Below are 22,728 nucleotides of genomic sequence, written 5' to 3'. Positions count from 1 at the left end.
ATACTTACTAGTCCTTTGGATATCCTCTCCTGGGAAGGGAGAGCCTGCTGCTGTTTGCACATTAAAAAAAAAATTGCATTATCTTATTGATTTGTGGGACCTCATACATATTTTGGATATACGTAAGTCTTTGTTGAATGTACATATTGAAAATGTCTTCTCCCACTTTATGACTTGCCTTTTCACTTTCTTACTGGTGTTTTTGATGAAGAGAAGTTCTTAATTTTAATGAAGTTCAATTTAACTAACTTTCTCTTATAGTTCTTTTGGGGCCTATTTACAGAATTTTTGCTCAATCCAAGGTCATAAAAATAATCTGTTTTCTACTAGAAGCTTTGTTTAGTTTTCATATGTAGGTGTATGTTCTATCTGGAAGTGATTTCTTTGTAAGGTTCATATGTGAAGTAGGGACAACACCATGCTTCCTTTGTTATAAATCAGGTACTTTATATGTATGGATCTGTTTTGGATTCTGTTTTGTTCTGTTGGCCTATTTGTCTGTTCTTGCTTTAGTTATTGTACTTTATAAGCCTTGATGTATTTTCTGTTACTTTTTTGGATTTTAATTTGCTGGTCCTTTTCTAGCTTATTGAGATGAAAGCTTAGATAATTGATTTTCAGTTTTTCTTCTTAAATATGTATTTAAAACATTAAGGCTTTACTTGTAATCATGGCTTTAGTTCTGTTTCACGAGCCTTATTATGTTGTGTTTTCATTAGTATTCAGTTAAAAATATTTAAAAATTTCTCCTGTGATTTTTTAGACCCATGTATTAATTAGAAGTATATCATGTAATTAATTTCCAAACATGTGGGGCTTTTTAGCTATTGTTACTGATTTCATCTCTTGAAATGTGCTGTCTTTTACGATCCCAGCATATGGTATTTTAATAAATGTTTTGTGTGCATTTGAAAGGGATGTGTGTTTACCATTGTGGATTGTGATATTTTATATATGTCGACTAGGTCAAAATTTTTAATTGTACTATTCAAATCTTTTATATCCTTATTGATTTTGTGGTGTTTTTTCCATCACTTACTGAGAGAGATGTGTGAATCTCCAAATGTGATTATGGACATGCCTATTTCTTTTCATTCTGTTTTTGCTTTCTGTATATTGACGCTTTATTATTAGGATCATATAAGTTCTGGGTTATTATATTCCTGTAGAATTGACCTTGTCCTTATTGTAAAATGTTTCTCTTAATTTCTACTAATGTGTTTTGGCTAAACTCCAGTTTGTCTAATTTTAAGAGAGCCACCCCAGGCATCTCATGGTTGCATGGTGTATCTTTTCCTTTATCTTTCAGTATTTCTTTGTGTTTCATTTATAATGTTTCTCTTATAAGCAGCAAATAGTTGTGTTTTTTTATTCAATCTGATAAATGTCTTTAATTTCAGTACTATGTCCATTTGCATTTAATATAATTACTGATAAAGTTGAGGGTAAGTCTATCATCCACCATTTGTTTTCTCTTTGTTTCTGTCTGATCTTTATCCTCCCCCCCTTTTTTTCTTGCCTTCCTTTGAATTATTTAAGACATTTTTTGTTAATTTTTCTCTCTGCAAGATTATTAGGACACTTTTTCCATATAATGCAAAATCTTTAACTTCGTTTATACCTTCCTGTTTTTTATGCTCTTGTTGAGTACTTTAATTCTACACATATTTTAAACTCTACAATATACTATTTTATATTATCTTGCCAGCAGTATTCATTTAAATTTACTTTTTTAGTGTTCTTCATTCCTTTCAGTGTTGCCAGGCTTCCATTTGAATCCATTTGTTTTCTGCCTGAAGAACTGCCATTAGTATTTTTTCGTGCACATTGTCAATGAACTCTCTCAAAAATAAGTTCTTTTTTTCTCGTTATGCTTCAATCTGGGTTTTTTTCCACTGAACTTTCAGTTACTTTTATCTCACTTGCTATGTTTACCAGTTCTAGACTTTCCCTTTGGCATTTTTTAAAAAACAAATTGCAGTTGTCTGAAATTCTCCATTTTTCACCTATTTTTCTTGAAGGTAATCATCATAAATATTTTAAATTGTGATTTGGGTAATTGCAATGTTTGTATCTCCTGTTTCTATTTGTGTTTTGATTTCAGTCATTTTTTCCTGTTTCATATTATGCCTGATACATTTTGATTGAATGCTGAACATTGCATGGGGAAAATCGGAGAGGCTTTGAATTCTGTTCTCTTTTCTCCAGAGAGAATTTCATTTTCTCCGGGCAAGCAAATAGGTTATGAATTCAATCATGATCTAATTGAGGGTGGTCTTGTGCTGGTTTACTCTTAATCCCAGGTTTTAGCCTTCCTGGGGCTTCGACTGCAAGCCTTAGGTGTTCACTAAACTATTGCCTGCTGGGTGGGCCCTCAACATCAGTTTTTGTCTTTCCAGCACTGTGAGACCTCTCCTTAGCCCTTTTAGTCTCTTAGCTGTTACTTTCAGCTTGATTTCTTGTGGGCAAATACTTCATGGGGAAATGTGCTGGTTCATCAGAGTTCTTTTCCGCTCTATCTAAGACCCCATCTCTTAAAGTGCTGGCTGCCTTCCTGGTTTTTAGATGCTGTACGGCTGCTGTATCAAAGTACCACAAACTGGGTAGTTTAAAACAATGGAAGTGTGTTTTCTCACAGTTCATGAGGCTAGAAGTCTAAAATGAAGGTGCTTGGCAGAGTTGTGCTCACTCTGAAGACTTTAAGGAAGAATCCTGTCTCTTGTTAGCTTCTGGTTGTGGTCTGCAATCCTTGGTGTTCCTTGGCTTGCAGCTGCATCTCTCCAATGTCGCCTCTATCATCACATAGGCTTCTTTTCACTTGTCTCCTCTGAGTCGCTGTCCAAATTTCCCTCTCCTTATAAAAGGCACCAGTCATTGGATTAGGGTCCACTCTAATCCAGTATGACCTCATTTTAACTTGATTACATCTGCAAAGCCCCAGTCTCCAAAGGAGGTCACAGTCACAGGTTCTTGGGGTTGGCCACTTTGACATATCTTTTTGTGGGAACACAATTCACCTCAACAGTTGCCTTAAAACTTTTAAAAAATTATATACAACTTTTATAGCTGATCTTATTGGGACGATTCATGTGCCAGAATGGAAAACTTTAAAATAGTGCTTTAAATTTAATTTTTAAATAAACAATACATTCGTATAGTTAAAAAATCAAAATGTATGCAGTGAGTATTCTCCATCCCTGTCCTTTTGCTGTCTAGTTTCCTTCCTCATTTGTAGTCAAAATAATCAGTATTGTGTTTATCCTTTTCAGACACATAAAATGGAAGATTTTAAACTACTTGATTTCTAATGAGTTTTCCATTCCAAATATTCTCTCTTTCCTGATCCCTTTCCCCATAGGGATCCCTTTCACTCAGATTTTATAGAAGAAGTCAGTGGAAGAATAATATTTACTCATTACAGATTTTGTTTAGCCAATCATTAATTTTTTGTAGGTAACTATTTTCACATCAATAAAAGCCAACATCAAAATATCACATTCATTACTGTGGACTTCTTTCTTTTGGCTTACTATTTTGTGCTTCCTATTTAATTGTGAAGGGATTTATGCTTTTGAATAACTTGATGTGCAAACGTACAAGTAATGGAAATAATTTAATTTATTATTTTATTTGTATACCAACACAATCAGGGAAACCTTGTTTGAAAGGCTTTGCATTGTTAAAATTGTAAGACAGTAGTGCTTACCTTCATTCATTGTTAGACAACCTTCTCTTGCATAATAAATACGTGTTTTTACAGTGCTCTCTCAGAGGAGGAGAAATCTACATTGCGTGCAGGGCTGATCACCAACTTCAATGAACCAATAAACCAGGTTAGTGAGAAAATTAATGCCATCTATTCCTTCTCTTCATTAGGTTTTGCTTTTTTTCCAAACTAATTTTGTTTCTTGGCATTAAAAATAAAATCTTATTGCATAACATACATTTGATGATTATACACATTTTTTTTTTTTTTTTTAATTTGGAGATCCAGTTCTAGCTGTTAAGAATTTTGGTTAGATTTGGCTACTAATTATTTAAAACTCAGAAGTCATTTGAAGATATACTTGTATATTTTTTAAATTTTAGAGCCAATATTGAAATCAAATCTGTATATATGTAGTCTTACTGCATAGAAATTAATTTCAATGATTTAGATGATCCTTCCCTGCTTTTTAAAAAAGTTACAGGATGATTTCAGGTTTTTGTCTATTTCTTTCATCTATCACATTTTCAATTCTTACTGCTCTGTGGGGGATAGACAGTAAACTATATAGTTTTATTTTTTTCACTCCTGTGTAGTGAGGTTTTTTTTTCCTTCTGAGAATAAGTTTTACTTACGGATACAAAGGATCTTAAATTTTTACAAGTTACTTCTATTTATCATATTTGAGTCTTTTAATTTGAATACTAAAGCACATTGCACTTGTTGGTTTATCCAAAGCAGTTTTATCTCAACCTATTTAAATGATCTCAGTTTTCTGCTTTATAGTTCCTTATGGAGATCAGGGAAGATGGAGAGGAACGGAGTAACTCACTGGGGCAGTGGGTGGTTAGGAATGGTTTGGGTGATTGAGAGGTAGTAAACCGTTACTTAGAGGTTCAGTCCACCAGGATTTGGGAAACACTGAACTGAGCAGACATCATTATTTAAATAATTAATATTTGATGTTTGTTTCTACTCTTAGGTCAGTGGTTCTCAAACTTTGTGATCTTAGAAATTCCTAATACTGCCAAAATAAAGCTCTAAAGGATTATATCTGTTGATATTTACTGTAGTAGAAATTCAAACTGAAAAATTTTAAGATATTAATTAATTAAAAATAATACCATTGTTAACATAAATAGAATTTTAAATAACAATCAATAGCTATTCAAACAATTTAATGAGAAGAGTTGCATTGTTCTTCATTTTTGCATATCTCTTTACTGTCTGGCTATTTAAAAGAAGACATCTAGGTTTTCATATTTGCTTCTTTGTTTACTCTGTTGTGATATATTTTTTTAGAAGTTACATGAAGAAAAATGATAACGTTACTGGGAAAGGGAGGAACTCACAGACCCCTGAAAGGGTTTTGGGCTCCCCCAGAGATCCATAGACCACACTTTGAGAACGACTGTCTTAAGCAATTGTTTAGTGAAATTTTATTCACTTTGTTCAAATGTATACTCAACCAAAAAGGTACTTTGCAGCTATGGCATGAATGCATTCCTTATCCATTGCTTTGGTTACGTGTTTTCTTCTGATTAAATTTTCCCCTCTAGATTGCAACTCAGATTGCCGTGCTGATTGCAAAAGTTGCTCGACTGGACTGTCCCAGGCAGTGGCCTGAGCTGATTCCCACTCTAATAGAATCTGTGAAAGTCCAAGATGATCTTCGACAGCACAGAGCATTACTTACCTTCTATCATGTTACCAAGACTCTGGCTTCTAAACGTCTGGCTGCTGATAGAAAACTGTTTTATGATGTAAGTGGTTTAACACAGTTAAATTTGATTATGAAAACCGTGCTATAAAAACGTTTCATGATTTTACCTCTAAATATTTTATTGAAAGATTATGAATTTTTTTCTAATTGACCTCAAAAGGTCCAGAATAATAGATAACATCTGAAAGAGTTTAAGCTGGGTAGTGATCTGGCTAGAAAGATCACTTCATTGCTAGTGAGGGGGACTGTTTGGTAGACAACAGTCTCTGTTTGGCAAAGAGACTGGTTCCGCTTTCTCAAGTTGTACTCTCCAAATGTGTTACCTTGGTTTTCAGGTATCATTTGTATTTAGCCTAGGTAGTCCCTACAGGTTGTACCTCATCAGGGTTCTTATTCTGGATAGCTTGTGTGAGGTAGTTTCCTGACCATTTCAATTTTCTTTCTTAGTTTTCTTCCAGTGTGAGGCTGTTTCCTCTCCATATAGAATGAAGTAGAGGTCTACCCAGCATGTTGTACTTACTTTCTGCGCAGTGCTTATTAATACATTGTGTTGCGTTATAATTGTTACCTTTTTGAGCTCCACTACACTGAGTTTTATGAGGAAGGACTGTAGCTTTTATTGTTAGACCCCTGTTGTCAAGCCCAGAAGAATGTATATAAGCTGTGGTTCTCTGTAATTGTTTATTAAATGAATAAACAGTAGAAGAGGAGGCTTGTTTTTAGGTACCTGCTAGATTTTAAAGTGTATAGTGCAAAATTTCAAAAAGCAGGAGTTTTGGGAGGATATACGTAACTGAAGGTACTGGGGGAAAAAATTCAGCTTAGCACCTTTCACTTTGGAATGGAGCAGCTGAACCTGGAAACATGGAGCACAGTGTAAACGAGGAGGACAGTGTTGTCTGATGGGGTTGGGGTACGAGATGCATAGTGTAATTGAAGATAGCATATACGGGAAGATCCTGTAAAAAGCAATTTTGCTAGTTAATAAAGTGGCCCCTATTATTTTGGTAATCCAAAATACAGGAAAATCTTCCTTTAAGTAAATATTTACTGTAATGCCAAGATGGTCTTCATGTACTAAATTAGTTTTCCACATAAAAAAATATGTAAGCTCATTATTGAGCTAGTTGCTATGGCAAAGCAGTGCAGTGCGCACTTAAAACTGTTACCTGCTGCTCAGTGTGTCCCAACAATTTTTATATTCTATTTTCTTTCCACATTAAAATAAATTAAGTTCTTTTCAGGGGTGACAAATTGCAGAATTAATAGTAGGGAGAAAATTGTTTTGCAGTGACAAAATTGAGCATGATTTGACACAAAAAGGAATTTGTTTTCTATAAAATAGTATATGCTTTTTATACAAAACTGAATATAAAAAAGTTGACAATAAGTACAGTTAAAATCAAAATCTAAAGTCTATGAAAGCAAGGAAATTTAAGGTACCGATCATAATTCTAGTGTAATTATAAATATATTAACCAAATATATCTTGTAGACATGATGTGTAACCCACAAAGGTATATGCTAAGGTAAATGAAGTAATCCAAACCTAAGAAGGATGAAAGCAATATATTTTACTTGTTCTTAGAAGTATGGGTTAACAAATATGAGAAGACCTGTTTTCCAGTGAAGAATGTTTGTACTGAGTAGCTTTGGGATTTTGAGCAAGACAGTTAAATTTTATGACTCTTTAAAATCTCCTTTCAAGCACACAACAGGTGTTGGCAAGGATGTGAAGAAAAGGGAACCCCGGTGCACTGTTGGTGGGATTGCAAATTGGTGCAGCCACTATGGAAAACAGTATGAGGGTTCCTCAAAAAATTAAAAATAGAACTACCTTATGACCCAGCAGTCCCAATCCTGGGTATTTATCCAAAGAAATCCAAAACGCTAATTCGAAAAAATATATGCACCCCTATGTTTACTGCAGCACTATTCACAATAGCCAAGACATGGAAACAACTGGAATAGCTGACTGGATAAAGAAATTGTGGTACATTTATGCAATGGAGTATTATTTTGCTATAAAAAGAATAAAATCTTACCATTTGCAACAGCATGGATGGACCTAGAGGATATTATACTAAGTGAAATAAATCAGACTGAGAAAGACAAATACCATATGATCTCACTTATATGTGGAATCTAAAGAACAGAATAAAGGACCCAACAAGATAAATAGAAACAGAAAACAAACTGATGGTTGCTAGATGGGAGGGGAACTGGTGGGCTGGGTGAGAGGTGAAGGAATTAGAAAGTACAAATTGGTAGTCACAAAATAGTCGTGGAGATATGAAATACAGTATGGAGAATATAGTCAATAATGTAAAAACAATGTATAGTGTCAGATGGTAGTAGATTTATTTGTGGGATCACTTCATAAATTATATAAATGCTTACCACTGTTCCGTACACCTGAAATTAATATAAAATAATACTGAATGTCAACTGTAATTAAATATATATGATAGTCATAGGATGTAAAGTACAGCATAGGGAATAGAGTCAATAGTATTGTAATAGCTATGTACGGTGTCAGATGGGTAGGTGACTTGTTGGGGTTATCACTTTATGAGGAGTGTAAATGTCTAATCAGTATGTTGTTTTGGACACCTGAAACTAATAAAATGAAAAAATAAAGATTTCCTTTCAGTTCTAAAGTTACGTGATTCTATGACTTTATAATCTTTGTCACGCTAGCTTAATCTGTATAAGCAGCATTAAAGTTTCAAGATGGAAATTTCAGTTATAGCATAACTTAAATATAGATGTTTGTGTTTTTAATTGTAGTTTTCTAGAAGCCAAGACCTTTTCATATTTAATTTTATTCCTCTTTTGTATTTTCTTGGTATAAAACTGAAGTCTTGACCTACTGACGTAATTCGATCCTTTGCTGTGTAATTTTGATATACGGTTATTCTTGACCAATGTGCATGTTAGGATTGTGCTGACCTTTGCACAGTCCAAAATCTGTGTGTAATTTTGACTTCCCCAAAACCTAACTACAATTATCCCTTGGTATCCAAGGGAGATTGGTTCCAGGACCCTCGCGGATACTGAAATCCATGGATGCTCTAGTCCCTTATATAAAGCGGTGTAAAACAATGCATACAGTCAGCTCTCTGCATCTGCAGGACCTCAGCTGTAGATTGAAAACAGTATTATGGATTCCTGGTTAGTTTGGTCTGCGAATGTGAAGCCCAGGAATACAGAGGGCCGACTCTATTGTTTATGGGAAAAAAATCCACATATAAGTGGACCCACATAGTTCAACACATGGTGTTGAAATGGTAACTGTATAACCAGTTAGTTTTCTTAAGAAAATTTCAAACATACTCTTGTTGAGAGAACAGTACAACAAACCCCCATATACCTTTCACCCATATTTATCAGTTCCTTAGGTGTAGCCATGTTTGCTTTTCCCCTTTGTTGGAGCAAATCCTGGCATGTCATTTCATCCCCAAATATTTCGGTGTGAATCTCTAAAAAGGACATTTTCCATAACCTGTTTTTTTAGGATTTTAAGAATTAAAATCTTAAATTCTTCTGTCTAAGAGTAATTCAATAGATATTGATTGCTTCTTGTGTACAAGACATACGTGCCAGTACATTACTGAGGGATATGAAAGACTATAGTAGTCTCTTCACATTCATGGGGAAAAAGTCATGTCATAAACCGTTCAGTTTTTAAAATTCTGCTAGGTTTTAGCCTTGCTCATAATAACAACAGAATACAGTGTTTTGCTTTCTTCCACTGCAGATTTGAATAGCTTACTAAATGACAAACCCTCAAAAGTTATTTAGTAAGCTATTCAAATCTGCAGTGGAAGAAAGCAAAACACTGAATTCTGTTATTATGAGCAAGGCTAAAACTTAGCAGAATTTTAAAAACAAGGGTTTATGGTGAATTATGTTATATAAGACTCGGTCTTATTTTACTGTAATTTTTGCTCCAAAAGGCACATTAGAGGTAATTGTCCTGCTAGGTCTTATTTTTGGGGAAACATGGTTTTACTTGCATAATGAAGATAAAAGAAAACTGTAAGGCAAGGTGAAGTCAAGTTACAGTACTTCAGAAGAGTCTTGCTGATGAATTACCATGTTTTCTTAATAAATTAACAAAACAGAAGCACATAGCTACTTTGAGATGGGTTGGTTAGTGTAAGATCACGCAACATCGTAGCAGAGACTCACATTTACTCCTTGTAAAGTTATAACTCAATAATATAGTCCTAGAGGAAATTTTCAAATAGTTGAAGTTCTGAATGTTAAATCTGAGAAAGCCAAGGTGCCACTTGTATGGTACAGCTCTAGCCTTCAGGATATAACAGTGTAGAAAAAAATGTTTAAGAGCTAAATATACACACATTTAAGGAAATCATCAAATAAGTTAAATAGATCTGTTTTCAGTTTTGGGTGATTCTAATTGTCGCACTAAATGCCATGTTGATTCTAAATTTTCTCTCTTGCTCTGCCAAATTTTATATTGGCTTTTTAAGTACATTATTCAAAGAATGACTCCATTAATTTATAAAAGGTCATTTCTGCTATGAATCAGTTTGAGGATTTGAGCATGTGTGTATCTAGGCTTATATTGACGTATATTGATATATTAATATGGGGGAAAGAAGAACCTTTCGGTGGGAACTTTAAGGGAGGAGAGATTCAAGGTGACAGCTTAATCCAAAAAACAGGAGAAGCTGTGCACTGAACAGAAGAGAAGATTTTGAGTATAGCTTATTCTTTCTGTATAGTTCACTACTCTTATTCTGGGGCCTGGAAAAAGAATAAAAATTCAAAAACCCTACCACCCAAATCTCTGTAAGTTGCTCCTAAGCAGTATTAATTTATGCTGTGTTCTTTTACCCATTTATCTGTCCATTGACAAATATTTGGGTTCTTATTCATGCCAGTCACTGTACTGGATGCCTGAGATGCAGCTAACTGGGAATAATGGTAGATTCCTAAGTGGAGAAGTGGTAGTTTCATGTCCTTCTCCCTCTTACTGAATTGAAACTTTGGATTCATAAGAAGATTGTCTAGGCACCAGTGGCTCGAGACAAGCTCTTGCCAGGATTAGAGAACTTTAGGGATCTGGAAGATGGGCCACAGTGATCTTCCTGGGCCTGAGCTGGACCAATGGCAGGTTTGAGAACAAAATGCAAATTAGGTTTTACTAAAAAATATGTAGGTGACGGATTTTCTGGGTCTTTAGGAATGTCCTTTATTGAAGGTAAGTAAATATCAGTTGAGAAACATTGGCAGTTTGATTGGAAATTTTTTTTTAGATAGATGCTGTACCCACCAAAGCTTCTGGCCTGACACATTTTGGTAATTTCATATATATCTATATAATGATTAAATGGAAGCAAATATATATTTAAGCCTTGTATTAAAGAAAAAGTTGATTACTACTAAAGTAACTACCTTTCTTGTTAAGAATATACAGGTGTTTTAAAAACTTCTTGTTAGCAAATTTTAAAAACATACAGAAAAGTAACGGACAAGTATAAACTGCCATATACCCATCAGCTAGAGTTAGCAGTTACCAGTTTGCTTTATTGCTTTTCTCTAAGGTATTTTAAAGTAACTTAAAGATTATGTGATATTTTATTACTAAATAACTTCAGTATTCATCTGTAAAAGGATAGATTTATTTCTGTATAATCACACACTTTCATCACACCTAAGGCAAGTAAAAATAGTGATTCAATATTATTTAATACTTTTAGTCAATTTTCTACATTGTTCTACAAGTGGTTTGTTTGAGTCAGAAAAATCAATAAGGTGGGTACATTTGGTTGTGTCTCCTAAGTATCTTTTAATTAGAATAGTATTCATTTCCTTCCTTTTTTTATGCCATTGACTTGTTGAAGAAGCTGGCTCAGTTGTCTTATGCAATGTTGTACATTCTGCATTTGTTTATATACTTCTTGATTAGATTCATGTTAAGCATGTTTTGACAACTACAGTTTATGGTTAATATTTATTGCTCCACTTTTCGTGATGAATTACAAGACTTTGATTGAAAAGATTTTCAGTGCTAACTTTTCTTAGGGGAAAATTGTGAGGGCAATGGTCCTGAGGCCAAAATAGTTTAATATTTGAAATGCTGAAAGAAATAAATCTTGTAATGGTTCCCTTTTGAAATTCAAGGAGTCAAGTCTGATTACTTCTCAGTTAAAGTCACTCAGCAGTCAATGGGTGGCCACTGTTTCTTCTGATTTAGAAACAGAAAATACAAGTATTTGGGATTTTTGTGCACCAGTACTTAAAAAGTTTCATTAAATAGCTTATTCCTGTATTGTCTGAATATTCCCTCCCCTATCCACATTTTTGTGAAGAAATATGGAACGGATATTTTTATTCTTCCTACTTGCTTGCTTCATTACTTTCTTTTTTCCAGCTGTACTTCTAGAAGCATACATCAGCTGGCATTTTCTGGAGCAGATAAAAGCTTGTGCAAGGCGTGTGTATGTAGGATAGTTGGCAGTGTTTCTTTCCAGATTCCTGTGGTTTCTTTCCTCTTTACCTGTCTCCCTCTTTTACTGTTGGGCCAAAAAGGTATTGAGTGCTATTGCTGCTTCCTCATTCCAAACATCGCGTTTTTGAGTAGGGGACTTAAGCACAAGAAAAGAAGTATAATAGATAACATTAGACTGTAGTGCATGCAATAGACTAAGTATTGTTTCAAGAAACTACTAGTATTTTAGGGTGTGTGTCTATGTGTGTGTGTGTGTGTGTGTGTGCATAGCAACAGCCAATGTAAACTGTACTTACTACTGTGCAGTTTGGCTTAAAAAGTTTGAATGTTGTGATAAATGATTCTTGACCATTTCAAATCTCATTGGAAATGTATGCTTAATAATGACAATGTATTACTACTGTGTTTCCCTGAAAATAAGATCTAGCCGGAAAATCAGCTCTAGTGCGCCTTTTGGAGCAAAAATTAATATAAGACCAGGTCTTATAGTAAAATAAGACCAAGTATAATATAATATAATATAACATAACATAACATAACATAACATAACATAACATAACATAACATAACATAACATAACATAACATAACATAACATAACATAACATAACATAACATAACATAACATATAACATAACACTGGGTCTTATATAATAATAATACAATATAACATAATGTAATATAATGTAATATATAAGATTAGGTCTTATATTAATTTTTGCTCCAAAAGACGCTTTAGGGCCGATTGTCCTGCTAGGTGTTATTTGGGGGGAAACACGGTACGTAGGTCTAATTGATTACTGAAATCTGTAATGTGAACAAATTTATTGATATTTCTTTTCAGTTAGCTTCTGGAATTTATAATTTTGCCTGCTCTCTGTGGAATCATCATACGGACACATTCCTTCAGCAAGTTTCTTCTGGCAATGAAGCTGCAGTTCTAAGTTCACTAGAACGAACTCTACTGTCATTAAAAGGTACTGTTACACTTGATGTGTTCGTTTTTGAAATGACAAACCTCAGAACCGTCATCAGTTCCTCTGGATGGATTTTCTGTTCCTAGTCACACTGGAAAAATAAGATGTCAGTCTTTCCCTTAGAGACAAGGGCTTATTTGTAGTTTGTTTTTCTTTTGTGAGAATAGCTCTTCCTCTATTCTAATTGATGAAAGTGTGCAGTAGTTTTATATTCACATTACTCGTGTCTCAGGGTTCTGAATACATTCCTTTCAAGTACTTCTAGTTTTGCTTCTGCTTTACATTTCTCATGTATGTAACAATAAGGGCTCCTACCCTTACCACTGTCATGCTAACTCTCCTAAACTCCTGTCCCCAAGGCTTAGCAGAGCTCTATTTCCCAGCTTTCTTTTCCTTGGGAACTCAGATTCTGTCTTTCTTATTTGTACCTTAGACTCATTTGGATTTTTAGAAGGTGCTTGATGGGATCCCATATTGGCATGTAGTTTCTTGCTTGTAGGCATTCTCTAGCAGAAATCTCCATTTCACCTTCCCTTAGCTGAGTTATTTATCTTGAATGCATGCTGAGGTTCCTTTCCTTTCTAAAACACTTACTTGGCTCATTCTCTTTGTCTTGTAGCCTGTCCTTCTGTTCTGGTTGCTAAGGCTCCTTTAGTTTGTGTATCTAAGTTTGATCTCAGCCAGCCTTTAGTTTTCTCTTACTACAGTTCATTTAGCATCCTTCTGTTTTATTCACAAGACCTTTTGTCATGCTCACTCTGGTACCTTAAGATGCCATCATACACTGTTATGTCACTTATGTTAACCAGACAATGGATGCACAAAACCTAAACTGTCAGCACATTTTGGTGAACCTTGTGGACAAAAGTGTGAATGACTGTAAAGGATTGTTGACAAGTAAAACCCATTGTACAGGTGGTTATACAAGTGAGTGGTGATGGTTTTGTCAGTATCCTTGAGGAAGAAATTAAAAGGTCTTAGAAAGAGATGTTTATTGAGAATTAGAGAAACTGATAAGGTTATATACACAAAACTGTGTAAGTACTGAATATAATGATTAAGGAATTGTATGAGTTCTCTTGATTGTCGAGCTTTCTTGCTTTACTGATTTCAAAGTTTAACTCCTGACAAAAAGGATGAAACTCTACGCTACATTAGCCTGCTTTAAGCTTTTTAATACCTCCCCATCTCAAGGTCTTAAATACACATTAGCATTGCTGTGGCATTCAACCTGGAAAAAAACCCGTAGCATTTTTCTTTAAAATACTTATTCTGTCCAGCTATAAATGTCTATCCTGTTACAACTTAAAGAAGACTTAGGACTAGAATTTTTGTTACATGTAATCTCTTAAGTTTATACCTATGTGCATTTAGTATCGTTTAGACATTCATTATTTCATTCAACAAATTTATAGGCAGGTGATTGGTGCTGGGGAGACAGACATAATAAAATGGCTACACAAATACATGTGAAATAACATCTGTGACAGAGGCCTTACTGTTGTTAAGGTAACTGATGATATGGTTAGAAAAGGCTTCCCTGAGGAAATGAGGTTTGAATCAAAACCATAAAGTGAAAGTTAACTAAATGACGGAGGGAGAAGGAAAAGACCCTCCCAGGTAGTGTGGACCTAGGTGCTAGTGGGAAAGAGCACATCTAGAATAAGGGATCAATTTCAACCCTATTCTATTATGATGTAGTAACTTTTGAGTTGTATATAATTGGTGTATGAAATGCATGGTCTTGTGTAGACAGCTGCATTCTAAACCTATTTTTAATACACTGCCTTTAGACTTCACCTCATGAACACTGACTCTTTAGTTATGTAGATACCAGTGCTGTCTGTAAAGTTGTTTTCTGAAAGTGAAGTGACTTTACATTTTGTCGTCTTATATAAGCTGTCGTCATCCCCGTTGTTAACTGAATTGTGCTAAGTGTTTTATATATATTATATACTACTGAATCCTTTAGTAACCTTATAAAGTAGGACTTATTAACTACATTTTACAGATAAGGAATGTGAGTTCTAGAAAATTGCCCAAAATCATACAGGTGTAGACATTGGAGCTAGGATTTAAATCCAAATCTGACGTCAAATCTGTTTTCCTGCTTATCTCCCTATGTACACCAGTTTACTCATAAAATGTGATGCTTATAGTTCAGTACTATAGTCTATTCCATTTTTGGAAATAGAGTAATTTTTGTATCCCTTTTAGGAGATACTATATTTTCATTAATGTAGCCTAATACTGAATGAAGATTTTTGGTTACTGTTGAGGCATAGTTTAAAGTTTATGGAATAGAGGTAACTTTCTCAATTTCAACCTGTAGGGGATATTGTAGGTTAGAGGTACTAACAATTATAGAAATTAAACTAAATTTTGCACTATAGCTTTAGAAATATGTATAGTTATGATAAGTGAGAGCATTGCTTTTTTTAATTTATTTTATTTTATTTTTTTTATTGGGGAAGGGGAACAGGACTTTTATTGGGGAACAGTGTGTACTTCCAGGACTTTTTTTTTTTTCCCCAAGTCAAGTTGTTGTCCTTTCAGTCTTAGTTGTGGAGTGCGCAGCTCAGCTACAGGTCCAGTTGCCGTTGCTAGTTGCAGGGGGCGCAGCCCACCATCCCTTGCGGGAGTCCAACCTGCAATCTTGTGGTTGAGAGGACACGCTCCAACCAACTGAGCCATCTGGGAGCTCAGTGGCAGCTCAGCTCAAGGTGCCGTGTTCAATCTTAGTTGCAGGGGGCAGAGCCCACCATCCCTTGCAGGACTTGAGGACTTGAACCGGCAGCCTTGTGGTTGAGAGCCCACTGGCCCATGTGGGAATCGAGCCGTAGCCTTTGGAGTTAGGAGCATGGAGCTCTAACCACTTGAGCCACCGAGCCGGCCCCGAGAGCACTGCTTTTGCGTCACAAGAGCTTGGCTTTAGTTCCATCTTTCTCACTTAATAGCCAACCAGTTACCAGAGGTCACCTTTCTGTATCCAAGCTTGATGAGGTTTTGTGATTCTGAGTCTTTATTATTATGATCATGATTTTAGGAAGACAAAATATGAAAAAATAAGATGCAAGTAAAACTTGATTTTTACTTTTCAGTGCTGCGTAAGTTAACTGTTAATGGATTTGTGGAACCTCATAAGAATATGGAGGTGATGGTAAGTAAAAGAAGTAATTGATTCTTTGTGACTTTGGGAAAGTGCTTGGTATTTTCCTGAAAATTTTAAAGCTTAAATTTTTTTTACTTGGCATTCATTTAAAAGTTTTTATTAACTGATAGTCTAGGGGTTTTGTTTGTTTTTTTACCATTTTGTGTATGTTAATTATACTTTTGGACTTGTGGCTTGTTTTCACTACATCAAAGCAGCTATTGTGTGAAGGAGAGGAAATAGGTCTAGGATAGTTCTCAGGATGACGGTACATTAAGAGTGTTAATTTGAATTTGAATTCAAGTGAACTGTAAATTTCATTGCTATTATAACAATATCAGTTGTGCCATAGATAGTTATTTATATGCTTGATATTTTCCTTTGTCTGTTGTTATATACTTAAAATGAATTTTCCCTCTGATCATAACATTTATACATTCTCTTTGCAATCAATTTAAAAAATAATATACAAGAAGGGAAAACCCCATTGATATGCCCCAAAGTTGTGATATATATTCATTGTTGGTATAGCGTTATCTACTTTTTCTATCTGCAAAATATATACTGCATATATTTCATCCCAAAACAAAATGGGATTATATTATACCTACTCAGATCTGTATTAGTTTTCACAGTGAGTTTAGGTTAGCTAAAATGTTGCTTTCTATGGATTGCCTTGGAGGGCTGCACAGAAATTGTGGAAAAAGTACATCGAATTGGGTCTTTGGGTCTGCTCTAGATTTGACCTGAGCCACTCACTCATTCATTCATTCATTCATTCAATCATTTATTCTTTGTTTCTTTATTTTATTTACTTTTATATATTGGAAAGATTTTGATTGAAAAAATGGTTCTATTAAAAGAAGTTAAAAACTGCTAATATACTTCATTATAAAATGATTCTGTTTTGGTCTATAAAAGTATTACATGCTATTTTTTTAAAAAGTTAAACAGAAGGAAACAGGAAATTTAAAAAGTCATTTAAAAACTTACTGTCAGAGATATTGCTTAAACTTGTAAGTATCTTTTAAGACGTCTTATGCATGTTTTTTCAGATGCACTTTTCCTCTTCCTCGATTTTGTATAAGTGGGACCTATGTGCTATTTCATTATTTGCTTTTTCTCAAACTTAGTATATTGTGGATATTTTTCTTATGTCAGCGATATTGTATATGTTATGTCTTTAATGATTGTGTGGTAAATCCATATGATTACTATTGGTAGACTAATTAAAAACTTATAACATTAATACAGGCTGCCTATAATTTACTTGTACAATTATTTATTGATGGACATACAGGTTGTTTCCAATTTTTACTTGTTGATAAATGATGTTGGAAATAACATTTGGGTACATACATCATTGTGTACTTTTCTAATGATCTCTTCAGGATAAATTCCTAGGAATGGAAATGCTGGGTTAAATTGTATGCACACTTATAGTATTTATGTATTACCAAATTGCCAGACTATACATAAAAAATCGACCATAATTTTAAATAGTTTCATTTTAAATATTTACATTTATTGCCATACTGCCAAAAAGCAATTTCCAGAAACCAATTTGATAGCTCCCCCTCAATTCCCTTACTGTAATGTAAGTTCCATGAAGGCAGAGACTTTGTTTTGTTTACTGTTCATCCCAGAGCTTGGAACAACAGTCTCTGCCATATTGTAAATGCTCAATAGTTACTTGTAAAATTAATGAACGTATGACATGGTAGAAACATTGCAAAAGGCTCAGTAATTCTTATGTAATATTATTCTGAGTATTATAAAATTATATTAACTAAAATATTGATTGTTCGTCAGGTTTTTTTTTTTTTTCAGCAAAACCAAATTGATTTGAATCACATTCTTACAAACTGGAATAGTGGTTTTCAGTAGATACTGTTAGTATTTTGTGGGCCTTTGGCTTTCCCTTGGGTCTTCTATCTGCAGAAACTGTATGCCAGACTTCACTCAGTTATAAATGCTGTATTGTAGCATTTAAGGTATATTGATTGAGTAGTTGAAAAGGTGATAAAATTTTAACAAATTAAAGACATCTTTTCAGATAACAAAGATCTTAAAAATAACATGGAACTTAAAAGATGCTTAAGAAGTAACTATATGTAGTGGTGAGATTTTGGGTTCTGGAGGCAGACAGATTTGGATTTGAATATTGACTTGGCCTTTTCTTGATAGCATAGCCTCTGGCTATTCCCTGATACTGTTTCCTTTTTTGTAATGTGGAGATGAAATAATAGTACCTATGTCATTGGATGTTGTGAAGGTTAAGGGAGATAATGATTTTTGTAACAAGTTCAGCAACTATTTAAAGGTTGCTCTGTAAATTACCACTTAATGGCTTTTTTTTTTTTTTAAGATTTTATTGGGGAAGAGGAACAGGACTTTTATTGGGGAACAGTGTGGACTTCCAGAACTTTTTTCCAAGTCAAGTTGTCCTTTCAGTCTTAGTATATGGAGGGCGCAGCTCAGCTCCAGGTTCAGTTGCTGTTGCTAGTTGCAGGGGATGCAGCCCACCATCCCTTGCGGGACTCCAGGAGTCAAACTGGCAACCTTGTGGTTGAGAGGACGCGCTCCAACCAACTGAGCCATCCAGGAGCTCAGTGGCAACTCAGCTCAAGGTGCCGTGTTCAATCTTAGTTGCAGGGGGCGCTGCCCACCATCCCTTGCAGGACTCGAGGAATTGAACTGGCAACCTTGTGGTTGAGAGCCCACTGGCCCATGTGGGAATCGAACTGGCAGCCTTCAGAGTTAGGAGCACGGAGCTCCAACCACCTGAGCCACCAGGCTGGCCCACTTAATGGCTATTTTCATTTGAATTCTTAGTCTATCGTTTTGTAACATTGGTCAGTTTACTTTGTTTATTTGGACTACAGATTAGTCACCTGTCTATAATTCTTTAAACTGCTGATTCTCTTGATGAGCTTACTAAAATTGTCAGTTTTTATAATTTTTTTACTTTCTTTGGAGAAGCCTGACTGATGCACTAATTTTATTTAAAAGAAAAAAGAATAAAATTCCTTCCATCTTGTAGTTACTACATGGGACCATTGGACCCTTATATAAATTTAAGGTACATATGGGATCTCAGTGATCTTGTTCTTCCTATATTGAAATATTTTGCTATTTCATCATCCTAGGAATTATTTTATTGTTACTTATCATTACTTACCAGTTACTCTCAGCTGTGCTTGAAATGACTGAAATAGTATGAAAATAGAAGAATGATGGAATGGCCAGAAATAGGAAGCAATATGGAAATGGTTGTCCTGCAGTTTTTTTACTTGTTGCCCACTGCATTGCATCATCTTCCAAGAAGGTATACAAAGAAGACTGGAAACACTGTCTTTTTACTGTACTTTTAGCTTTTATTTAACACAGTTGAGAATTCAGAATTTTTCGTTTTCTGCCCAGAATGTAAGAGAGAAGAAAATTGACAGAGGAAGGTGTTTCAAAATTTTTAGATAAGTCAGAAGATGATGCTGTTAAAGAGACATAGAGCAGCACTCTAGACCTTAGTAACGATGGTGAAATTGTCTTTGTGAAATCTCAGCCTACAGGTCTTCAGATGATGATATCCTAACTGAGTCGTCTGAACCTGAAGAACTGATTAGTGAGCAATGTATTTCTAAGGACAAAGAGGAAATGTAATCATCTATTCCAGTTAGTCATTTGTCTGCAGGGCCTTCATCATATAATATTTTGTGACAAAAACCTAGACCATCTCATTTGCTAAAAGGACACGTGACATCTTTTATGATGTTTGTCCTCCAAAATTTATTGATACAAAGAAGTCTGTGATATTTAAATTCTTAAAATGTTTAATAAAGTTGTTATCCCTTTGTATTTAATGTATAATTTTTAAAATGTGTTAAAGTATATATTAAAAAATAAGGGTTTATTGGACCCATATCTGAAAGCTAATTTATATAACACTTGAGATTAAAACCTGCTTTAAATAATCAGTACCATTTATTCATATATTGAGTACTTAATTATTGCCAAATACCGCTTTTGGATTCTGGGGTAGAGTAATACAGAAAGCAAAGTTCTGGCGCTTAAGGAGTTTATATTCTAGTGGGAGGAGTCACATAATAGACAAACAATATGTCGGCGGTCATAAGGACTGTGAAGAAAAATAAAACAGTAAGGCAACAGAGAGTATTTAGTGAAATATGCCTAATAAATAATATCTTATTGCAAAATGATTTAGGTAACTGAAATGAGACATTGAAGAGATGAAATACGATGCGGTAGTTCCTCTTTTTCTGTGGTTTCATTTACCCACCGGCAGTCATGGCCCAAATACATTAAATGGAAAATTCCAGAATAAACAATTCATAAATTTTAAATTGTGCATCACTCTGAGTACTGTGATAAAATCTCAAGCTGTCCTGATCTATCCTTCTCCACTCCCCCCTCTCTGTCGCCCCCCCCTTCCCCAGGATGAATCCTCCCTTTGTCCAGCATATCCATGTTGTCTGTTCTGCCGTTAGTCACTTAGGAGTTGTCTCGGTTATCAGAGAGAGAGAGAGTTCACGTTCACATAGTTTTTATTACAATATGTTGTTATAATTGTTTTATTTTATTTTTAGTTATTAATCTCGTACTGTGCCTGATTTATAAATTAATCTTTATCATACGCGTGTATGTATTAAAAAAACGTAGTATATGTAGGGTTTTGTACTATCCAAGGTTTTAGACATCCACTGTGGGATAAGCCCTGCGGATAAGGGGGGATGACTGTACTTATTTTCTTGTGTAAGAATTGTTTATAATAGTGGAATGTTTTTTACTTTATTTAATTTTAACTTTTCAAAATCATGTGATAGATATGTTTTAGTATCCCTTAAAAAGTAGAAGGTAAATGTTTATAACAGAATAAACTGAGACACTTTACAAAATATTGTTTTCTAGGGCTTTTTACATGGAATATTTGACCGTTTGAAACAATTTCTGGAATGCAGTAAGTACTTCCATGATGGTAGTTTTTCCTGTAGAATCTTCGTTAATACCTTCTGCTCTGTACTGGCAAATCTGGAGAAAGGTTAAAATCTTGTATCTTGATAGTTAATTCTCTGAAGTTAAGTAGGAAGCTCAGCTTTGTTTTCATACACAGGTCTTGTCTTGAGTATTGAGGGAATATTTTTTTTTAAAAAAATCTATTTTGTGTCCATTCCTTCTATATTTCTACTGCTACTGCCCTGTTGCATGCAGACATATGCAACAGTTATATGTTTAACAAATATTCATTAAGTGTAGACTCTATGCAAATGCTGTTTTTTTATTATAGATTCTGGTTCTTTGAGTACATTTAACATATCTATATGATATAAATTTCCTTAAATGGTACTTGCATTTTATAAATTCTTGTTCATTAACCTTCACTGCTTTACCTTTAGGACCTTTTCTAATCCACCACTCCACAGAGGAGAATTGAGCATTTACATTTGTGTTGTGTTATCCTGGTGGTCTCTTTGTTATCCTTTTCTCTCCCATATGATTGTAAGCACCTTTGCTCAGGATACACACACACATGTGCACGCACACACACGTATATGTACCTTGTATGCACACAGAGGCATATATATATATATATATATATATATATATATCTTGTATACTGTATGTTTTTATGAATAAGTGTGTGTACTTGAGGCTTACTACCCTGAACAGATACCTGAGGGTACTCACCTTTAGGGAGTTACTGATTGTTTCATGTCAGTCATTTTCAGTTCAGTAAAAACATTGTGGAATCTATTCCCAGGCACTGTTCTGGGTACTGTGCATGCAAAGATGAATAAGACAGTTCATATAATGTAGTTTATTTTCTAAAAATGTTCATTTTTCTTTGGTTATCCCCATGGGGGAAGCAGAAGGAGAGGAGCATGAGATAAATGATGAGATAGACTATGAAGAGTATGATTAGAGAGGAGAGTAATTGATGCGCTGATGGTCATTACTCTGAATGTACAAAGATTAATTATTATGTCAGGGAAATGTCAGAAGAAAATTGTCAGAGATACAGGAAAAATAATGAGTATGTTAATCTTTGAGTGCTTTGTTTTTACTTATGTTGCTTGAAAAGTATTTCAACTATGAATAATTTAGATTTTGAAAATGTGACTCGATTCATGGATAAAATTGTTACCCTTTTACTTTAAAATGAACTCAGTTTGTATTTTAGGATTGTGATTTATTGAATATTATAAACTGTACTAATATTTGAAATGTATTTTTAACAGGTAGAAGTATAGGTACAGATAATGTATGTAGAGATAGACTGGAAAAGACCATTATTCTTTTTACTAAAGTGGTAAGTTTTCTTTTTATCTTAATTATGTTTCTCTGCACATATGCAAATTTAGTAAGGGAAACAATATTTTTATAAGCATACATTTTTACTTTTGTGTGAAATAACTTGTTTTCTGACTGTTTATAGGAAAAGTAAAAAAACCCTTTGTATCTCGAAGCCTTTAGAATGCATATAGTAATTAAATTTATATACCATATATTGTAATGTCTAGGTCACCTTGACGTAAAAATTTAGTTGTAATAAGTATTAGAAAAGTTGATTCCTCCAAAGCTCATTATTCTCAGACCCACTGAAAAAGCAGAGATAAAGAAGATACCAGTGCAGCAGAGCAGGAAGTAGATAAGATGTAGCTGGCAGTATAAT

The 22,728-nt window shown here is 34.3% G+C and overlaps 1 protein-coding gene across 3 annotated transcripts in view; it reads left to right on the top strand.

The window, feature by feature from the left end:
* IPO11 (importin 11) overlaps positions 1 to 22,728 on the top strand; it is a 157,878-nt gene that overhangs the window by 19,320 nt on the left and 115,830 nt on the right. For all 3 annotated transcript variants that reach the window (XM_019743722.2, XM_074328906.1, XM_019743732.2), the window contains exons 4-9: positions 3,761 to 3,833; positions 5,266 to 5,469; positions 12,757 to 12,889; positions 15,991 to 16,049; positions 20,967 to 21,015; positions 22,295 to 22,365. In XM_019743722.2, the coding sequence (XP_019599281.1) occupies positions 3,761 to 3,833; positions 5,266 to 5,469; positions 12,757 to 12,889; positions 15,991 to 16,049; positions 20,967 to 21,015; positions 22,295 to 22,365 (589 nt within the window). The remainder of the gene's footprint in view (positions 1 to 3,760; positions 3,834 to 5,265; positions 5,470 to 12,756; positions 12,890 to 15,990; positions 16,050 to 20,966; positions 21,016 to 22,294; positions 22,366 to 22,728) is intronic.

The sequence above is a fragment of the Rhinolophus sinicus genome, linkage group LG03, assembly GCF_036562045.2.
Source record: "Rhinolophus sinicus isolate RSC01 linkage group LG03, ASM3656204v1, whole genome shotgun sequence".
In the NCBI taxonomy this organism is placed as follows: domain Eukaryota; kingdom Metazoa; phylum Chordata; class Mammalia; order Chiroptera; family Rhinolophidae; genus Rhinolophus; species Rhinolophus sinicus.
Note: the sequence above shows the minus strand (reverse complement) of the source record. Positions and strands in the feature narration are given on the sequence as shown.